At 41.7% G+C, this 22,629-nt stretch overlaps 1 protein-coding gene across 2 annotated transcripts in view; it reads right to left on the bottom strand.

The window, feature by feature from the left end:
* Positions 1 to 22,040, bottom strand: part of GUCY1A2 (guanylate cyclase 1 soluble subunit alpha 2) — a 153,470-nt gene extending 131,430 nt beyond the window's left edge. Inside the window, exons 1-3 of one of the 2 annotated variants that reach the window (XM_064409369.1) lie at positions 21,464 to 22,040; positions 7,220 to 7,281; positions 6,604 to 6,725 (exon numbers count right to left, since the gene is read on the bottom strand). In XM_064409369.1, the coding sequence (XP_064265439.1) occupies positions 6,604 to 6,725; positions 7,220 to 7,281; positions 21,464 to 21,721 (442 nt within the window). In that variant the 5' untranslated portion in view covers positions 21,722 to 22,040. The remainder of the gene's footprint in view (positions 1 to 6,603; positions 6,726 to 7,219; positions 7,282 to 21,463) is intronic. The other variant, XM_064409368.1, reaches the window with a different exon arrangement.
* Positions 22,041 to 22,629: the final 589 nt, after the last annotated feature.

Here is a 22,629-nt window from a genome sequence, read left to right as displayed (position 1 = left end):
ATTTCACGTGGTAGGGAAAGCAATGTTTAGTCTCTGAATAAAAAAGGTTTTCTTTTGTACAGACTAATGCTGAAGGTACAGTAGATGAATCATTTGGCTTGTAAGTGAGCCTAGTACCAGCATCTAATTCCTGTATAAATTACTTAGATTTTACTTCATTATGATTGTGAATTTATCTTGGGAATCCAGATAGCATTTTTATATTACCTTTTTGGTAATATATAAATACAGTAACATCATTTTACACCTTTACATATGGTTGTGACACAACTGAAAAATCTATACAACACTTCTCTTACAGTGACATGCAGGGCCTGCATATCTTTCAAGATTTCACAGAATATAAATGAGAACTACTGTTTAAAAAAGAACTCCCGACATTTGTTCACCTATAATATTTCTTTTATCCACTTTTAATGAGGTGGTATCTTTCCTTGTCCTTTGACCAGTGATAGAAATGCCATTGTAATTACTGCCTTTTGATGAGGAGCTGATTGCCAGTTCTTAACATAAATATAAAATATTCTGCTCAAAACTGTTGACACAGGAAGCTCACATGAGATATTACGAACAGGCAGTGGAAGAGGTTTTCGGCCCCATTCAGTGCTCTCAGTAGCAACCAATTCTGCAAGCAAAGCCAAGCTACGTGAAGCAAGACTATCATGATTTTATGTCGCCCCCCACCACCTGGGAGGCTCACTTCTTATATTTCCACAGGGCTCATTACATGAAAGCTGCAGTCATTAGATGGGTAGTTCCTAAAAATTAGGCAGACCAGGTTTGTTTCATGCTAACTCTAGAGATTAAACAGTAATAAGGATTTTTTTCATTTGCTTTTTTTTAATTAAAATAAATATATGTGTCTTTGAATAAACATAGGGAGCAGAACTGCACTTCCTGGGACGAATAAAATCGCAATGAAATCTAAAAACTCTTCCCATGAAATGCAAAATCATCTCTCTTAATTCCTCACATATATAAAGGGCTCAACTCATCTGACTAAACATAGAAATCTAATGCTCCTTGAGTCTTCATGAGGCATCCAAGATATCTACCAAAGAACCAACAGATAGTTACTGTATCTGCCAAGGTGAGGGACCTAAGGGAGACCTACACACTTCTGAAGGTTGGACAGAGGCCACAAGACACCTCACAGCGCCTCAGATAATGACAAACACCTACATTTAGTCAATGAATCATGGCCAGAAGATGTTCTTTATAAATAGACTTCCACAAGATGCTATTGCACATCATAATTCCAAACCGCTCATTATCTGCTGGGAGTTCATCTGCTTTCTAACAATAAATAGCTCTGATTTGAGAAGAGTGGGACGTCTAAGGCCATTTGGTATAAACATTTGTCCTTTTCTAATTGAGATGTACTCATCTCAGAACTGAAATCACATGAATTATGTGCTTTTTGTTTAGATTACTTTTGTGTTGCAAGTGCACTGTAACATCTGCTAAATAACAGGAGCCCTGTGAGTATAGCTTAGACCCCCCAGGATAAAGTATTATTAGAATCCATTAGTATTGCCAATCCTCTGGGCCATGTAACATTCCCTTTTACGCCATTTGTAAACCAACAACTTTAATTATAAATCAGGCTGTGTATCCTAAATTAGTTGCATCCTAATGACAAGCCGCAGTTCTTAGTGCAAAGGGAAGTGATAAAAATTTACATACTTTCAATATCTAAGCATTTACAGTTCCCAGACACCCCCCAAGCAGTCAGTCTACCAAACCTTTGTTTTTCTTTTCCAAACACTACACTCAGTCTAAGGTGGCTAGTAGGTAGGTTAAGATCTGTCTTGGCACCTCCTTTTCAATTATTTCATGCCTCTTCAAATACAGTATTTCTCAGCAGTTATTTAATAATTATCAGAAAGATCCCAAATATATTCCTCTTTAACAACAGAGGATCATAGAAGCATAGAATATTCTGAATTGGAAGGGGCCTACAAGGATCATCAAAATCCACCTCCTGGACCTGCACAGGACATCCCCAAGAATCACATCATACACCTGAGAACATAGTCCTAGTGCTTCTTGAATTCTGTCAGGTTTGGTGCTGTGTCCATTTCCCAAGTGCTCAGCAGTGGAGCAATAAAAATTGAATAGCCTTCACCTCAGTGAAGCTCTCAGCCACCTTCTGGGTGATTAACCTTTTCCTAATATCCACCCTAAACTTGCCCTGATACAGCTTCATGCCATTGCCTCATATAAGATTTTCTTAGTTTCATAAAGGAAACACAGATCTTTAACTTTGATAAATGTACAGAGAACAAATAACTTTTATGGAATTATGCCCGTTGTACTAAATGAAGGATCAGCCCTGCAAGATATATTTAGGCATGAAGTGATTTGCCCTATATAAAGCAGCCTGCAGCACATGTTCTCTTTGTTAGTGACAAGCAAATGTCACCCAGAGCAAGAACTCTCTAAAACCTTACACTAACAATGGATTCCACCTCCTCCTTGGTGACTTGGGGAGGCTGAATCCAGAAACACAATTTATCTCCCTGACAGGGCAGGGCTCTGGGCCAGGATTCCATACAACTTATCACCAGGGTATTAGGGAATCCCTAAGGAATTGCCACTGCACTTTATCATCCTCCAAACAGAAGATGCCCAGATAGATGGAAAGACAAGCAAATTCTTCACACCACTCTCTGAAACAAAATCAAAAGAAAGAGCATTATTACCCCTCAAGTTACAAATGCCTAATAGGAAAAATTCTTGCAATACACTCGAGTCCACATGCAGAGCTGACTTAGCCATTGATATGTGCTGTGCATTTTTAAGCCAAATTTTTATGAGACAAAAAATAATTATGTTGTATAAATTATTTGCTTGAATTAAAAAAATGGAGGAGAATTTTTTTCTGTACCTTAAGCAATGGAAAGTCAGATAGGTAAAATTACTTCTCCAGGCCTTTCTGCTGAAACCATGATCTAACACAAGTGTTATTTGTAACTTCAGACTGTGTGACCAAGTGTAATTTATAGAGTTTATCTAACATGGTGCTCCAGTACATGTAACTTAGATTTGCAGTTTAAAATACACAAATGGGCTTTCAAAGACTACATTTCTTCCATGTCATTAGAGACTGGGTATGAACAGTTACTGCTGCTTTGCAGACTTTGTATAACAGCTCATTTTGTAAGACTTTACGGATTTAAGATACTTTTCATTAGTTTTACTATCAAAGTGAGGACAGATTACACAGTTCCTCAGCAAGATGCAAAGAGGCTCCAAAAGAAATATCAATGCCATTTAAAAGATAGGTAACTGCCTTAATGAAGTCCCTTTCTTTTTTTTCCCTGTGAAGGACTGAAGAGTGAAAAATAGTTCACATTCACAAAGGCTACATTAATTGTTTGCAGTGTCTGTTTGGAGGAGGTGAGGTGAAGGTTGTAAAATTTTTATCTGACTTCTGCATTTGGGATGTGAGAAATATCATGTGATATATTGGAATACTGAGTGGGGTTCAAAAAGGAAAATTGGACATTTCTCTACTGTAAAACTCAGTAGCACAGACCTTCTTTGAATATCTGCCAAAATAAATAAACAGGAGATAGGTCATGAAGGATTTATATCCTGGAAAAAATTCCTTACCATAGCAGTTACAAAACAGCAAAAAAAATTTTCATCCATAATTTCCTGTTGCCGAAGTTTTAATTTGCAGCTACATGAAGGTCTTCTGCTTTATTCTGGAAGCATTTAAGTAAAAATGCACACTCTAATCTTGCTTGAAATCAAATTATTTTAAATCATGAGGACAAAAGCAGTCCCAAATGAGATTTGCTGTCATTGTTCAAAATGCTGAATGTACAAAGGGTATGAAAATGTCTTTACTTCAAGAAGGTTGAAATGTGAATAGCACTGACATATGGTTTAAAGGATTTTAAAAATCCTGTTATCTCCATTATACAGATGGGAAATTGAGGCACAGAAAGAATAAAAACTTGCCCAAGGTCAAACAAGGAATCAGTTCAGATACAACTTTTCTCTCTAACATACCTCAGTATAAGTTTATAGACACCTAAGAAAGAAATGTGGTAGTAATCCACACAACATACTTCATCATGAACATCTTTCTCTTATCATTATTTCTAAAATAGGTTCAAACCAACACTGTCAATCTCCTCTGAACACAGTTTAGTGGTGTACTTGGCAGTGCTGCATTAAATTGGACTTGATGATCTTAAATATCTTTTTCAGCCTAAAGGATTCTCTGTTTCTACATGCTTATGAAGGACACTGTAGAAGTATGAATGCACCAATTAATGAAAGCTGAGTCCATCATGAAGCTGTCTGGGCTGTCTTTGAAAGGATCAAAAGTTAAATGACATACTACAGCCTCAGAAGCTGTCATTGTAAAGGAAAACAGTGGGATTGATCTGGTACCACACACAGTTTACAGCATGTGAACGTGCGGCCATGGGTTCCTTCAATTACAGTAGTTTAAAGCAGGGAGACTTCTACTGATGTCTAGACTTGTAGCAGAAAACTCAGCAAGGAGACAAGGAGAATCAGGTCCTTGTGCTGCAGGAAGATGGTGACACACCTTAGTGCTGACTTGACAGTCGGAAAATTGCAGCATTCATACATGATAAATCACATGCACCGAGCTGAGTGAACAGCTTGCAGTCAGCACTTCCTTGTGAGCAGTGTAAACACCAGGACCACAGTGTGAAGCATCTGCTCACAGGCTTCCAAGCTTACCAGTGATCTCAGCATTTGCACTCTTGTGATGAATAAGGAATGCCAAAGGACTTTTTTAGAGGTGGTTAGGAGATTGGAAGAGGTGAATCATGTTGGCAGTATCTAAGGTCAGAGAGGAGGAAGATGCTTCTAAGCATCTTTAAGGAAGCCTTTTTTTCCAGCCCTAGACAGCAAGTGCCTCTTACTGCTCGTATACATAAACCAAGAGCCAGATTTGGTTCAACAGTTTCTCTAGCCTTTACCACAGTCAGATTCATGCTTGCCTCCTGCCTCAGCAATGCCACGTGCTCCAGGTACACACCCCAGTGGTTATGTCCCTCTTTCACAGAGGCAGCTCTTACCAGTCCTTATTCAACAAGAAAAATAACTGTGTATGTGAGAATTAATTACACAGCCTCCATTAATTTTTTCCTTGTTGTGACAGGAGCTACAATTAAAATAAAGAAGCTGGGTTTACTGCTCATTCCCTTAGGTTCTTATCCTGCATAGGGAGAAAGATTGCTTTTAAATTATCTCAGTATTTTGCTCATACTGAAGTGGGTTTTTTTACTAAGAATTCTTTCTTTAGGAGGCGAACTTGTCCAAGAAAAACTCTCTGCAACCTAATTTTCAACAAAGCCCACTTTAATAGTTCCCCAAGATAGTAATGCTTAGATGTTATCCCTATACTTTGGTCCCAATCTGCCCCCAATAAACATGCATTGTGAGGATAACACTAAAGAAACATGTTGCACGTTACTTAGCCATGCCGAGGTGCTGGGACTAACATATTGCTTTAAAAACACTATGAAGGTGAAAAACTATTCATAACTTTTTTGTATTACACATACATTGTGTCACGGTGAAACAAGTACTGAATGTCTAGTCTGGCTTTTTATAATATTAATATGCACCTGATAACATGAAAAGTCTCTGCTTTGCATGAATTCTGCCTTATCACTCATAGCATTTGTTTTAGAGAGCTAGCATGCAAATATTTTAGAATTTTTTAAAAAAAGGTAACTAACACTGGACACATTTAGAATTTAATCTGTTCTAAATTCTCTCTACATTCTCTCCATGACCACACATGCAAAATACAAAATGCCACCTCTTTCTAGCAGCAGTTAAAGGCATACAGAACATCCTTGACAGCACCCCGCATTTTACAGAATAAGGCAGTAGATAGCAAAAACAAAAAAAAGGCATTCTGAGTATCAGTGAAACACAGTCATCTCTAAACTACATCATGTCTGCTGTTTCACAGAGCATACCAAGTCTGCTTAACAGTTTGCAGTAAGAAAGACAGATGCACAATGCATATCCTCCAGAAGTATTTTAAGTCAGCAGGATACAATGATAAAGACCAGAACGTGAGCAGACTATCCCCTCACCATATTCCCCTGACATAGGAAGTTAAAACTTATCTTCAATTATCGTGCACAGTCAGATTTCAGTGTTGTGCTTCTTGCTGAAGAAAATCTAAGTTTCCAGGTAAACCCTGCTGCTGTTTCTCATGCCCTCTATCCACCAGGCCCACAAATGACAAAAGTGTCTGTTGTTCTGCAGAACCCCTATAAAAACACTAGAGATAATTCCAAGGCCTGCACAGAAGCAAGTTCGCTTGCCAAAAGCCTTTGAAACTTATTAAATCACTGGGTATTGCACAATACACATTCACTGCCTCCACTGACAATCACGTCTGGCTTGTCTTAAAAACTCAAAATGTATATAGAAAAGGAGACAAATATAGTAACAGTGCACCGGTATGCTTCTGCCTATATTCTAAATTTCTGTTGTTGGAGCAAAAATTTCTGGTTTCATTGTTGGCATTAGGATGGTCAGTAAACTTTCCTTGCAACTAAAGGAAATAAATTCCCTTGAAAAAACACATACCAAGCACATTAGCAGTACACTGGAGAATTCCTGAGACATCTTCAGTTTCTTCATTGCCAGAGCAGTCTGTATAGGAGCATCTGTTTGATATATTGTGAAAATTCTTCTCTGCATCTCTGTAACTACAGAAACAAAAAAAAAAAAGTTATAACAACTCCTTATACAAATGCAAAGTCAACAAATGTCTTTCAGAAGTGTCTTTCAAAGGATTAAGGATTAACTGCCCCATGATGGGCAATTTCAAGATTCAGCTGGACAGAGTGCAGAGCCATCTTGTCTAGACCATGCTTCTGCCAAGAAAGGTTGGACTAGATGAGCTTTGAGGTCCCTTTCTGACCTGATATTCTATGACTGAAAAAGATTTGCTATTGTCTTTTCATAAGAGACATTACAGTTCATTAAGCAGTCATCATCTGATGGGATTGTACAGAAATAGGACCGAACAGCAGTTTACCATTTACACCCAGATTATGTATTGCTATTCCAAAGCATCTCTAAGAATTTGAGAGAAAAAGTTAAAAATTAAACTGAAAAGCTTATCATGGAAGGCTGTGAATTGGAAAGCACGGAGCAAAGCATCACCATGCACCTTTCACTACCTCACATTAACACTTACCCAATAACTTGATGCTCAAAATACTGCAGTGTCTTTTGAAGAGTCTGCCGAATGGTCTGAGGCTATGGAAGAATAATTTTAAAACTTGTGAGATTAGGGAATTGGAGAACAGTTCAATTAACAGATCTTTTCATGCACTATTTTTCTTCAGTTTTACTCCTCTTTATCTTCTACCTGCCATATGCCCATCGCAACAACAGATATTAAATATTATTATTCATTCCTTGTATCTTACTTCACCATTTAAATAAGGAAGAATTTTACAATGTGGCATAATTAATACTGCTTCTAAGGCTAGTTGCACATAAAAAAGGAGCCACTTCACTCTCAAAAACAGCTCTCAAAAACTATCACCCACCAACTATCTCACTAAATTAAAATAATTAATTTGAAATAGTCTTCAAGAAAATGCCATTATTTTGTGATGAAAGTATCACCAGGAAAAGGCACTGAGTTTTTAAACTCTATATGCTCCCCAGAGCATTTCCTAATAAAAAAAATTATAAAGATGCAATTTATTTCAGCTTATTTTCCTGACAAGCTATAACTCTTCAGTCATCTTTCAGATTACCAGAAAATTCAAGTTCATCAGAAGAAAATCATGACATGCTTCAAGCACTTCTATGCTATTTCATTTTATTAGGTATTCACCAAACTACATACATGCATAATTGTCTTTATTTGCACCATTACCACTAATACAGTGTTCACCAAAATTCTTATGTATATAAATGTTTATTTTCTTACTATTGCTGCTGCTGAGGCTACTATAATTTTGAATGAATTCATGAGAGATCTTTGGCAAATAAAGGACATGTGATATCCATGTAATTTTCTCTCTTGAATTTTCCAAGTCACTTACGACAAAATGTTATTCCTCAAAAATTACTAGCTTGTATCAAAGCTGAGGTTCTTAATCTGTCTATTTTCACCTGGTGCCAGAATTCAGACTGACATACAGAAATGAGAGTTGTAACTTTTTCTTCTGTATCAAAAGAAGACATGGACATTTTGATCAGACTCACAACAACACACACTGAAATTTTAGAGATGTTTGGTCTTTTCCTGCCTTTTGGAATAGGTACCTAATTGTTTTAGAAAGTAATAGTCAAAATGCCCCTTAATTAGAGGAACCTCATTCTAAAACCACAATCACCTTTGAAAGTCTCAAATTTTGGTTACTGACCTACAGATTTAGCAGTTCAAGAGCTGAGCTCACCACTTGCTCAAACTCTTGCTCATGAGTTTGCAGAAGGAGTCATCTGTCCTGATGACAGCAGGAAAAAAAAAATGTATACCAGGCTACACTAGGTTTGTACAACTGCAGAAAATTTATTTTCTAATACAAAACTGTAAGAAATCATCTACACTTTTGTATTAAAAAAATTAAATTAATTAAATTGTAAAAATTAAAATTTAAATGCACACACTCAAAAAGAGCATAAGAGGGCTTATAGGAAAGATGGAGACAAGCTTTTTAGCAGGTACTGTTGCAGTAGGACAAGGGCAATAGTTTAAAACTAGAAGAGGATAGTATTAGACTAGATATGAGAAAGAAGATTTTTATAGCAATGGTGATGAAACAGGAACAGATTGTCCAGTGAGGTGGTAGGTGACCCATTCCTGGAAACATTCAAGGTCAAGTTGGATGGGGCTCTCTTTGGGCAACCTGATTTAGCTGAAGATGCCCCTGCTCATTCCAGGGAGGTTGGACTAGATGGCCTCTAAAGGTCCTTTCCAACCCAATTAGTCTATGATCCTATTAAAAAAAAAAAAAAGCAGCTCAACATAGATGCAAACCTTGAAAGAGGTTTTTCTTGTTAACTTACTATCAGGAAATCACTTTACTTCTCTGTGGGAATGAAGTTACCTGAGCCAAAAGGCTTTAAAAGTTGCATGTTCTCTTGTAAAACACAATGGAAGCACCATATGAGTGAAACCATCACATATCAAAAAAACATCTCCTTCTCAGTGGTACAGCACATGTTGGAGTCTTTAGGCCTGATGGGCTGCAAGTATATTTAATGGCATGTTCTCACCAAGACTCAGAGGCTTTCCTGTGCTCAGGAGGCAGAAAAATCCACTCTTTACATACAGAAGAGATGTATTTTCTCACAGCAGCAACAAAGCAAAGCAGAATAGCTTTAAGCAAAGAAGTGAGAGCTGCCATTTCCCATCTCCATACAGCATTTCCCTCAGCCCCACTCCCTACACACAGAGTATCAGTATTCCACCAGCAACTCCTCTGACATGAAATAGGGAATAATAGAAATGTTTGATTGCTAAATTAAATCTCCATTCTGGTTGTCCCAAAGTGCTTTTACAGCAAGCATATGGAATGCAGCAATGCATTGGTATCACAGCAGAGAGGAAGAAAAACAGCTTCTTGTCTTCTCAAGAAGTTTTGCAGCTGAGAACACCTGAGCAATCGTCCCCAGATTGTCCTTCTCATGCCTGGAACATATCCTGCACTCGTAAACCAGGGAATAATAATTTTGACTACCTCATGATTTGACAATACAAGCAGTTTCTAGTCCTGAACTTATTTTAATGGTAAACGTCCCTTCTCCTGCAGTGCTGAGTGGAAAAAAAAATTCCCATGTTAACTTTCTCTCCTGAAAGCTAAATCAGTTTCCTCGCTGTTGTCAAACAATTCTAAAAAACCCCATGAACTCACACCACTTTCCACTGGCAACTCCTATAGAATCTTAGAAATTTAAGTACAGACAAAAATAGGATTTACAATTAAAACACGGGTCATAAACAGAGCTCAATATAATGTGCTCAGAGCCAGAACGAAAACTGATCCAAGGAGTCACAAAGTCTTTCTTCATCTCAGACAAGAATTATTATGGCATGTTGCTTTGCATCATTAGACAGTCACTATGCTCACCTTCTCAGCTTGCTGTATTTCATCACTGGTGAATGTCATTTTGCTACAAATGTAATTCTGTAACCAGGGCCATGTCTAAACAAAACAGTAAGAAGAGATATGACACCTGTTTAAAGCTGCCTACAAGGGCAGTTTGGTGCACTGCCTCTTCCACTACTGATAATGCATTGCTCATGAGACAGAGAATGAGCAGAATAACATTTCCACCTCTTTTTTTTTTATTTTTTTTTACCCAGTAACAAGACTGGATGGAGGCAAAATAGCTAAACCTTCTCCTAGCAGCATGGCATGCATGACCTCTCCCAGAAGCACAGTTTTACCACTCAAGGAGGTAAAAGACAGCCTTTAACCACCCACCTCCTCCACTGTAATGCCATTTAGGTGCGCAGTGCCATGTATCTACTGAAGAGATTGTAAAGTTTCATGCCTACTTAAAGGATTTAATATAAATATGAGCCTGGGACTATTACCTAAACAATTAAATGTCAACAATTCCTTTTTATTATGATGATTGACTAATATTTGTATGCATCACAAGAGGAGTAGTCACATCTGTTCATCTGCCTAAGGACAAATCAAAGTAAAACAAATTCTTGTTATTCCTAACTGTAAATTAATCCAAGGATTGCCATACCAGATCACATCCAAGCTCCATATGGAATGATGACATATAAGGTATGAGGCAAGACTGGAGATACTCAGACTGATCTCTTGCATGGCAGAGAATAGACAATTTCCCTAAAATAACTCTCAATTCAGACATCAGGCCACGGCTAACCCTAATGTGTCAGAATAATTTGTAAAAAATTACTGAATCAATGAGTCATATAGGTTTGAAAGAACCTCTGGAGGTCTCCTAGACCAACATCCTCCTCAAAGTAATTTGAGTTAAAACTGGTTGCTCAGGTCATTCTTCAGACAAGTTTTGATTTTCCCCAAGGATGGCAATCTCAAAACCTCTCTGGGAAAAGGGTGCCAGCATCTGAACGCCCTCATGACAACTCATTTCTTTCCATCATTCTGATTTTAAACTCCCAACTCCCAATTTTTTTGCCTCTCATCCTTCTTCCACTCTGTACCCCCAAGAAAAGTCTGGCTTCATCTTTCCTACACACCCTGCTCAGTTCAGCTGTAGACTGCATCTTTCCTGCTCACCCTTTTCTTCATAGAACAAAGCCCCTTCCCCAATAAGCATAATTTAAAGCCGCCTTCACAAGGTTGTGCAGCCAATTAGAGATGACCTCAGCTCACTTTGTCAAGATTCTTGCTCAGCAGTCCTTGCTCCTCAGAGCATACCCCACATCCCTGGAGATGACAGCCCTGCCAGCAACACCACCATCACAGCTACAGACTGCCTGCTGGATGTGCCTGCACCAGCCAGAGCCTTCCCCCTCCACCAGCAGGGCTGAGGAGACCCCAGCTGGGCCCCTGCACCCTTCACCCTTCACCCAGAGCCGTGCAGTCACTCCTGACTCCTCAAGATCCCTCCTGGCAGCATCACGGGTGCCCACATGGATGAGCAGCAGTGGTCACAGCCCAGGAGACAAACAAGCTTTGGCAGCCTCTTTGCAATGCTTGTGTGCAAGATCTTGGCAAGCGGCAAACCTCCCGCGACAGCACGGCAGGCTGGCACACGTCTCCTCAGGAGAGAGCTTCTGATACCTACCACCCTCCTCTCCTGGAACCTTCTGAGGGCTGAGGCTCTGCTGGATCTGCTGTCCCATCTGAAGGGAGGGAGGTCATCTCTCCCACTTCTTCACAGGACACTTTACCTTCTCTGTACCTGATGAATCACAGGTGGAACTGGGACCTTAGTTATGCTGTTAACAGTAACCAACCTCCAGCCTTCTCCATCTTGAAAATTTCCACCCTTTTACTCTCCAAATTTATCTCTATTTTTGTCTCCTTCCTTTCGACATGGAGTTCAGGTTCTGGACTTTGCATCCTCCCTCACTATCTACAACAGCTCTTCCCCCGGCACCTCACTGCTCTGTGACCTGAGTGCCCGGCCTTTGGCACCACCAGGCAGCAATCCCGGTGGTGGCAGCCCTACCACGACAGCCACTGTCACTCTGCCAGCCACCACTGTTTACAAGATGCTCTCCTAGAGAAATGCGCCCTTCCTGCTAGCATCCCGCTCTCCAGTAGTGCACAACTGGTTCACGAAGATAGAGGAGTAATAGTTCCTCAAAAACTCCTTTTATGACTAACTGGAGAAAATCTTTATGAAGACATTTGTCTAAATGAAATCAAAATATTCCTGGTTTTTAAACTCAGACAAGTTCTTTCGGAAAAGGATTCTAGTTTAAACTGTGGGGCTTTTTTCTTTTTCTGAGTTCAGTTTTCTGTTCTTGTAGCTTCATTGCCTCAGTTTTCAAGGCAAAGGGGAAAAAACTTCCTCTTTAACTGCATGCATTCTTACAAGTGTCTTTCCTAAGGCAATCAAACATAAACTTTCCAATCTTCTCAGAGGACAGAGATTTTAGCCTATTCTCTAGCTATTTTCTGTTGCCTCTGAAATGTCTTTCATTTGATTGCAACACCTTTGGAAATAAACGCTAGGGCTCATCTGCCCAACTGCAGGCACCCACAGTGATTCATTTCATATTCTGGTTGGCATCTAATACGTGCCTGAGGACTCAGTCTTTATAAATACCCATTTCTTTCTTTTGTCTAGAAGAGACATTGATTGATTGCTACAGACTTTGACATCTTAAAATGTTTAGGTAAGGACACACAAACCCCACACTGAGGTGACAGAACTGCACACAGTATCCCAGATGACTCAGTCAGAATTTACATAAATGTAGTTTCAAATTCTCCGTGCCATTCCTTTTGCATCCTAAGATACCCAGATGGAATCAGGGAAGAAAGGGGCTGTATAAAACACTACCAAGCGAGAAGCCAGGTACACAGAGGGTTCCTCCTTAACCCTAACAATGTTTCAAAGATTTTTTCTCAGAAAAGCTAAGTGGCTCCTAGCTGAGCTTCAGAAGGGCTTCAGCAGTCCTGCTGTCAAAAACTTGAGAGCTTAAAATTTTAAATATGGAAACTGAAGCATTGAAGAGCATAACAGGCTCTGCTAGAAACCATTTTGCTTCTATCAGAATTTCTTCAAATATGTCCATTGGGTCAGGGAGCTCTCCCACAATGTTGTGCCCTGGGGAGTTGCAAAGTCCTTCCCAGAGGAATCTGTACCCCTGCATGCAGGAGAGCCTGTGGACCTCAGCCAAATCAGCACTGTGATACTGAAAGTTTTAAATGCTTCAAATTTCAAGTGTTCAATCACAAACTCAGCAGATGTGTATGATTTTAATCGCCAGATTCACTGCCGGTGATCATTCATTAATGAAAAACATTTGCTTTTTCATATTTCAAAACCAATTTTAGTCAAGTCTTTGTGCTTAGGTGACTGCAGATCTCTAAGCACACACAAGCAGGTGTGCATCTGGCCCATCTGAAAGAAGATAAATGGCAAAACAGTCATTTTCTGTCTGGGTATTTTTAATATTTACCCCATGATCATGTAAGCAGTGAAAAATTGTTCCCTCCCTGTCCTTCTTGTCAGCAAAATATTGAATTAAAGAGGTTGTAAACAAAGAATCAAGGCTCCAGTTGAAGACAAACATTTATCAACACTCCCAAGTGCCAGAAGGGGAGAGATAAGCATTGAAATTGCTGTGGCTAGAGAAAAGCAGAACTGAAAAAGAAAAGGAAGGCTCCTTCGGCATTCAGCAATGTTCTGATGCAGAAAGGAGGAAAACTCCCTAGCAGGTCCTGCACAGCCAGCACTCTCCCTGTCCCGTTCCCAATAGCTGAAGAATGGAATGATAGGGAACAGACAGAAATCAGAAATGGAGAAACAGTCACAACATAAGCAACCATCTGAAATTTTAAAAAAGAAATGATCTTTAGATTTTTAATAGTGCTTTTGATAATATAATCAGGAAAAAAAATAGGTCTGCTTTCTAGATTCTGAACATTTTAAGGTGCACCTATTTTTTTAACTGCTTCTATTTGAGCTAAAAATAGCTCTTCTTCCTGAAGACCAGCTTCCCAATCCCAGATGTTTGTACTTTAGATAAAAACACCTCCTGCTTGCAGACCTCCATGACTAGCAGCTGATTTGGTATCAGGAGAGGAAGATGCATAATCCCCAGGAGTGGACTGTCTGGGGATCCAGGGCAGGGTGACTGACAGCTGGAGGCAGAACAAGCTGCCTGCAACAGCTCACGATGATCCAGACGGGACCGTGTGAGGGTGCAGCGCCCGAGCTCAGCGCGACTGGCAGGCAAACCTGAGAGCATTCTGCTCCTCAGTTCACACAAACTGGGGTCCTCTTCACAGAGAAATGCTGGTGCACATCAGAGAATTGCCTTCATTTAATAAACAGCACTGAGATTAAGAATTTTGCCCAATAGTACTTCATGGTGACAAGGCAAACGCCGTGAAGAAATAAAGCAGAGCTAAATAATGACTAGACATTGTAAGTTCTGCATCCCCAGCTGCCTTTCAGCTAGAAGAATCACAGACATTACGGATGGAAATTGCCTATTAGATCATCTAGCCTAACTCCTTGACAGGGAAGGATAAATATCTCAGGGTGCTATCCCTTATAACACCAGCTGTGATTTGCTGAAATTCAGAGATTTGTTAATCTCTGAATTTCAGTCTGGTCTGAAATGGACAGAAAAACTGTTCTGTGCTGCAGAGAGAACGTGTTCAGTAGGATTATAACAGATGATCTATTGCTAATGCTACCTGTTCATCTTTTAATGCAACTGATATCTACTACATAAAATCATCAGTGCTACTCCAGCAGACTGATAGGAAATGAAAAGCTTATAGATTGGTCCTTTTTAAGGATTTTTTTCTGCTGAGAGGGAAGAAGAACCAATTTCCCCAGTGTAACTGGACCTAATTTCATATGCAGCTCTGCATAGGTATTTATCCCTTTGAAACCTATGGACAAACCACAGATGTTTTTCATATTCATTCTAAAACTTAGTTTGAGTTGGCAAACAGACACATGTAGAAAGAATCTGAATACAAGACAGAATAACTTCTTTTACTCAAAGCACTTCATAGCAGCCTTTAACACTAGCACAAGAGGTAGAAGTTAACAGAAGGCTTTCCCCTGTATTAACATTTTGCTTTTTATCAGAGTACAACCAACTGCTGTGAGGTGTTAACTGGCTCTGCTCAAACAGTTTCAAATGAAGACTATTCATGCTCATTTTGATGCAGCCATGAGGGCTCACTGCTTTTGTAGGGACATATATTAATGATCATGACATTCTTGTCTCGTCTCCCTCACGTCTTTCTCTACTTGAACCTGCACACTCTGGCCAGGGGAGAGGCAGAGAAGTGCAAAGCAATTTAGATCAATTTTGTGGGATCACCACTAGTGCTGCCACGCTCTGCTCTGTCAGCCAGCGGGTCCAATCTGCCTGTGACAAAACCTATTCCCCAGCAGGGATAGGCTCGCTGCTTCCAGGCAGCAAACCTGTCTGCAACCTATGAATGTTTCCGAGACACGTTTTCTCCAAGCACTGTAGGGAAGTTAAGATTCACCCTGGAACAACACAAACATCAAGAAAGCCAATATTACCATGACTGGTCTAAGCATTAGACGTCAAATACTTAAACACACACTCAATAAAATTTCATCAAGGTCAATACAATGCTGCAGGCCCTTGGGTGCAGATAATTTTTTAGTATTTTATTTGCTGAATCTGAATTTTCTTTGCATCAGATGTTAAACTGCTGAACAAGACAAACAACTAAAACTCACTGTGATGCTCCTATTGATGATATTTTCCTGAATGCTCCTGTTTTAGACATCACAGCTCTATTTCAGGCTATGAAATAACAGATTGATTGACTACAGACTGCTTGCGTGACCTTCTGTATAACTGACTTTTGTCTATGTTAAGTTGAAAGATACTCAGAAAATATCTGGTTTTATTATAATTTCCAAAAAAAATCATTCTGTTTGCCTGCTGAAATGAGAAATTAGACGTTTCTCATAGAATGTGCCTCTCTTCACCATTTTCATGCTTCACACCCACATTCTTGAGAAGGATGTTACTCATGTAAAAAGCTCACCCAGCCTGGGCTACTAAGTGAATAAGCTCATCACAGCACTGATATGGGTATCATTTGACATTACTTTATTTCATTCAGAAAGACAGCAGAAGTAATTTCTACAACAGCAGAGCTTAGCTATACACAATGTGTTAATGTAAGTCATTAAGAGCTCAGAATACATGTGCAAATTTTTTCCAAAATCTTATGCAAAAATCAATTTGCTACCTCTCCTGCTAGTGGCAGCAGCTTGTTAAGGGAGTAGAAGTAAAAAGCCAGTAAAAGGAGTAGTATTCATGGACACTAAGTGGTAGAGGTTTATGATGGAGCTACGTTTGATGTAAGCTGCTACACTGCAACTTCTCTGCCAAAACCCCACCTCCGCTCACTGGAGGATTCACTTGCAATTAAGCAATTTGAAGTTACAGTAGTTCTGTGACATAAGTCATAGCCTACATATTAACATAAATGACTGCCTTTACATTCACTTTTCTTCCACTGGCAGGGAAAGGGCTGTATTCAAAAAGACAGTTCTTAAATTCAAACTATTTGGCAGCAGCCAGTAGCAGCTTCCTAAATAACACAGGAAAGAAAGTGTTCTTACATTAATGTGTTTTGAACTGGACGTTTAAAGAATAGCAGAAATAATTCTAAATGAACAGAAAAGTATAACAGAAGAGATTTTCACTTAACATTTTTGTAAGCGATGCGTTACATTGGTCTTTCTGAAAATAAAATGAAATGGAAGTGTTAGTTTAATGTTGTGTTGTGCTGTAATTTGTGTTTCAGAAAGATCAGTGCAGTGCTTACACAGATTCCTCTGAATGCATGCCCGGTCACTCTCAGCTCCTTTAGGGACAGCCTATGCCTCTTAGATGGGAGCAGAGTATTTGACTTTTCAAATCAGTGACAAATTATGTTTTTCTGATTTTGATTCTATTTTCAGCCTGGTATTGGATACAAGTCAAGATAGAACTGGAGCAAATGTGAAAATTGCTGCAAGGAACTAGAATTCAGTAACATACTAAACTGCACTTTTAAAGAATCAAGCTATGTCAACTGGTGCCAGGATGCCGTTCTCCTATAGCAGAGCTCTTAAGGGCAGAAAATATTATTTTGATAATGAATAGCATATAGTATCATGTTCCCTACTTATAACTAATCAAAATGTATGTCTTTGTGGGTGTAAAATTCATCCTTTAAAATGGAACTCAATAACAAAGCTGGAACCAAAAGTAGAATGTATCATTAAATTTGCTTGTGATGTGCATATAATTACCAAGTTATTTCTTAGAAACAAGGTCATAAATCAATGTCCCTATTAAGTTCCCAACATTTTATTATTTATCTCCAATAAATTGAACCCAGCCTGGTGACAAGGGCAACTGTTTGTTTTGGGAGCAGCTGGATCTGGCTCCAGATTTCTCTGATCAGAGTGCATAACCAAAGATCATTCAACAGCGGTTCAGGAGGACAGAGGGACATCTGTGTTCTGTCAGGAACATGATTTAGGAACATGTCAGAACGGATAGGAGCTGCCTTCACAATTACTCAGCCTTGTGGGAACATCACAGGGATCACAGGCTGTGAGAGGGCAGGGACAGTCACGGGGCAGCATGCAGGGAGCACTGCTGCCAGGACCTCGAGAGCCGATGGAGCCACAAGAGCTGTGTGCAAAGCCTGGGGTTTATTGTACTGGGCAGCAAAGTTTGGTCCCACCAACCATCATCTGCACACCCAGGTGCTGAGCACAGCTCCCCAACCCCAGAGCTGGGCTCCAGGCTGTGCCTCCACCCTTCTGATGTCAGGGCACCTGGCTACACAGCAAACTGGTACTGGGGGAGGCAGCAGGGCAGCAGCTTGATGAGATGTTCAGCACATGCACAGTTAGCTTGCTGAGTGCAGCTGAGACAAAAGAGCTGCCTCTCCTTGCACTGTTGCTGCTCTGCCTCCCTGCCCTGTGCACCCTGCTTCCCCAGCACAGCCTCCTCACGAATGCCAGCGGTGGGATGTGGATGGAGGTCTCATCACCACACACTTTTCCCCAAAATACACAGCTGTTTTGGTGGGAGGTGAGCCCCACCATGCTTCTAGTTCTGGCGCTCAGAAAAGAGCGGGTTTGCTGTGAGCACATTCCAGACAAACAGCAGCAATCCTTCACCCATCCAGGCGTGTTGGGGAATGTTTACGAACCAACACGAAAATAAAATGAACCTGTGCTGATTGAGGGATCAGGTACCTATATCCTCTAGTATAACTACTGCAGGAAAAAATCTCCAATAATCAATATAAGAGAAAAGGTGGAATATCATGCCTGTTGGAAAGTGCCAGAAGCTGCTGTCCGGGAGCAAGGAGAATGGGGTGGATTCAATGCTGCAACACAGCAAGGTTCACTTTTTGATATTTTCCCACAGTTCCACAAAATGTAATGTTTGTGCAAAATCATACTCAGCTAAAATTGAGACCAAGATTACAAGTGATAAAAAAATGCAGTAACTTTTCTCTGTATTTTAGTGTAATATATCTTGAATACCTCATTACTGCATTTCTTTCTACAGAATCTTGTACAATTGACAGTACAGCTGTAGTTACTCATGAATGAATTGCACAGGAGAAACATTTCGTACACATTTCTGCACTACCACTCCTAAGATGAAGCCTGTTTGCACAGCCCTCTTGCCTCCTCTGCCCTATGGACACCCCTCTTGGGTGTCCAACACACTTTTGCCCCTTGGATGCTCCTTTCTGCTCTGTTCAAGGCTCCCCACATGCCCAGAGCAGCTCTCAGTAGCTCCTGCTACCACTTAGAACTCTCTGCATGGTACAGTAGTATTAAATACACACAGAGAATTTTTCTTCAGTGAAAATACAAAACAAGGTTTTACTGAGTATTCCATCCTAGTTATTGAAGGAGGAAATAGCTGAAGGAAAGCACAAAAAACTACGGCTAAGTATAAACATCAGGAACCTGTAGCATCCTTCAACTTTGAAAGTTAGGATGAGAACAAATAACTACTGCATTCATGTTTGAAGAGACAACGTTACACCTTGCAGGCTAGATACACAATATATACATCTATAGGCACTTAAATATGTTTATGTACTAAACAGAGACCCCTATCTACAGTATTACAGAATGAGGATCTATCTACATCTATAAAAAAGTATTAGAGCTTTTTGTTTAGAAAGAACATCTGTCAGTGCTCCCTTCAGAATTGCCTTCTAATGTAACAAACAATATAAATGAATCCTATTAAATCAATTTTGTAGGCAAAGTGGTTTGGTTTTTTTACTTCTAATTAAAGTTATTCCTAATTTATATCAGTAGATGTGAAAAAATAATCAGATCCAAAGTGTTAGACATATGGCAACTTGACTTGTTGCATGAAGGCATCTATTCAGTATCACAGAGCTCAGTAAGAAAGCACCAAAATAACAAAGCATCTGAACAGTGGTTTCTCTGAATGAAAAATGAAAAGGCAGGGGACCTGGTTCTTTTCTTAAACCAAGACTAGAACAATAAGACTTCTTTGCCTTAATGACATTAATTTATGCCAAAATGTGTAAGATGGAATGAATGAAGCTGTAGTTACGATGCAAAGATAAAAAGGAAAATTTTAAGTAATGTGTATCACATTAAAATTTTTAATAACCTATTTTTTAGCAACAAGGGTTGCTATAATTACCTCCCAGGGAAACCATGAAAGCTGTTGTTTGGGACATCAAAACCAAGTTAGACTAAATTTTTGCATTCTTAAATAAAATTTCTCTGTGAGCAGGGAAGAAAGAGGACTTGGATCTATCAGAGTTTTATTCATGTCTTAATTCAAAGAATGTGTTTATTTTGAAAACAAATTCAACAACTTATACATAAAACTGTAACTGTCTCTTGTAACAACACAATAAAGGAAGTAACAGTCAAAGCTTAAAAAACACAAATACTAAGGTTATCTCAAAATACTGTGCTGAACTACTTCTGAATACTTCAAATATTTGGGGTAACGTGCTCTAATTATACCATTGCACTACTATCAAATTAAAGAGCTTCTCATTTTTTTTTAATATACTAAAACAAGACAGGTCACCTGAAATATCGTCTATTAATATCAGCATTACAAGACCAGATTCCCAGTGGAGAGGGAAAAAATCAATGGGAAGGAAAAGTCTTAACTGCCACTGGATGACTATTAGCCATTTAATGCACTAAAACTTCTCCCCTTAAACACCCTGTCTACTCCTGTCCAGCACAAACAGAAAAGAGTATATTAAAACCAATGCAAACTGAGAGTTAATGATGAGGAGACTCATAAGGAATTTCCAGAGCTGCCTAATAATATGAAAAAAGATGATCTGGTGCTACAATAGCAGATACAGTTGCCCTGCACATTAAGACAACTTGTTGCCATTCATGTTTTATACTTTAATACATTAAACTGTATTAGAGCCCAAACAAACATTCAGTTGCAGCTGAAACTTTAGGAGGAAATTTTAGCGGTGATCACAGACGTATGTACAACAGCATAACACAAAATTCTGGAGAAAAACCTTCATTTTTTATGAGAACTCCTGAGATACTGATTTCAGTCTTACAAAATAATACCAGCATATGTTACAGGCTCTACCTGAATTCGCCCTTGATGTTAACAGCATACAGACAGTGGGTCCCTGACTCTCAGCTACAGGTGCAGCTCTCCAGGCAATCATTAAGTCGTGGATTTCAAAGTCTGCTTTAAAGAAACTGATCTGTCAGTAAGGTCTGCGCATCCATGAGGCACAGGGAAATCTGTTGCTGAAATATTTCCGAGCACATAGGCGGAACTTTGTTTTGCTTTACCCTATTCAGTACAGAGAAGCCCTACAAAGGGAATAAGTTCACATCCCCGCATTGTTCAGGAACAATGTGCACGCCATGCATCATACAAATGTAACTTTTTATATATTAAAAAAATTAATAACGTTGCTAGTACCAGTGATAAGCACTTTATTGCTCTGTTTTCATTCAGAAAGGGACTCGGCAGAAACGATAAACCCAGCCAAAGCGGCAGCTGCGCCTAAGAGCGACTCCCGACCCGATTTCCAGCACCGGGCTGCCGGGAGCTGTGCTCCCGCAGGTCTGCGAGGCTGGCAGCCGGAGCGGGCACGGAGAGGCAGCGGGCTCCAGCGACCCGGCGGCACCGGCCGGGAGGGGGGCGCGGGCACGGCCGCCTCTTTCCCGACAGGGACCCGAGCCCGCGGGGCTGTGCGGGGCTGTGCGGGGCACTCACCGCGGGGGCCGTCAGGCGGCGGATGCTCTCGCCCAGCGAGTCCAGGTTGACCCGCCGGCGGCGCGGAGCGCGGCGCGCCCCGGCGCTGGCCGCGGCGGCGGCGGCGGCGAAGGGGATGTCAGCGGGGCCGGGGGGGCTGCGGCTGCCGTTCCAGCAGAGGCGGGACAGGGGACACTCGCCCTCCTCCTCGGGGCTCGTCTCCGGGCAGTCCGAGCCCAGCGAGCTGAAGGACTCCGACGAGATCTTGCGGCGGGACATGGTGCCGCGGGCCGGGCGCGGGGCGGCGGCGGGCTCAGCGCGGGGCGGCGGGCAGCCGCGGCGGGCAGCGCCGAGCTGGGCGGGCGCGGGGGCGGCCGCCTCGCATGGCCGCGGGTGCCCTGGGCGGGCGGGAGGCAGCGGCGGAGCCGCCAAGCCGGGGCCGGCGCAGAGCGCGGCGCTGCCCCGCTCCGCGGCTCTCCGCGCCGGGCCGGGAGCGCGGGTGCCGCGCCGCGCCGCGCCGGGAGCCTTTAAAGCGGCGGCGGCGGCAACCGCGGTGGCTGCTGCCCTCCTCTGCCTCGGCCGCCCGCCCCGCTCTCCCCTCCCCCGGCTCCCTCGCTGCTCCGCGGGGATCACGTGTTGTTTGGAGCCCTTTCCCCCTCCTCCTCCTCCTCCTCCTCCCGCCTCGCCCGCCCCGCTCGCCGCCTGTCGCGCTCGGCCCCGCTCTCCGCCGCCCCGCTGCCCCGCGCCGCGGAGATGCCCCCAGCGCCCGGCGGGGCGGGCCCAGGGCAGGGCAGAGCCCGCGCTCCCGCCGCTGCCGGATCCCGGGAGGGGGGCAAGGCGCTCCGCTCTGCGCCTTGGAGCTTTGGGCTGGGCTGAGGGAAGCGGGAGGTGGCCCGGTACCCGCGCACGGCTCCGCGGGGAATGGGGACGATCCCGGGGCCCTCCCGTGGCTGCCGCCCTGGCCCCGCCGGCAGTCCCGCCGCGGTGCTGGACAGCTCCCTGGCAGCTCCAGCGGCAGGGAAAGCCGGTACGCGCTCCCTGCCAGCCCTCCCCGCCAGCGAACTTTTGAAATTGCATTAGGGAGCTGAAGCTTAAGAAAAAAATCATTTTAAAAACTGGGGAGACAGGATGCCGGCCATCAGCTTTCAGAATCAAAAGTTGTCGTCTTTGTGCAAGCACTGCTCCCG

This window comes from Passer domesticus, chromosome 2, assembly GCF_036417665.1.
Source record: "Passer domesticus isolate bPasDom1 chromosome 2, bPasDom1.hap1, whole genome shotgun sequence".
NCBI classification, from domain to species: Eukaryota; Metazoa; Chordata; class Aves; order Passeriformes; family Passeridae; genus Passer; species Passer domesticus.
Note: the sequence above shows the minus strand (reverse complement) of the source record. Positions and strands in the feature narration are given on the sequence as shown.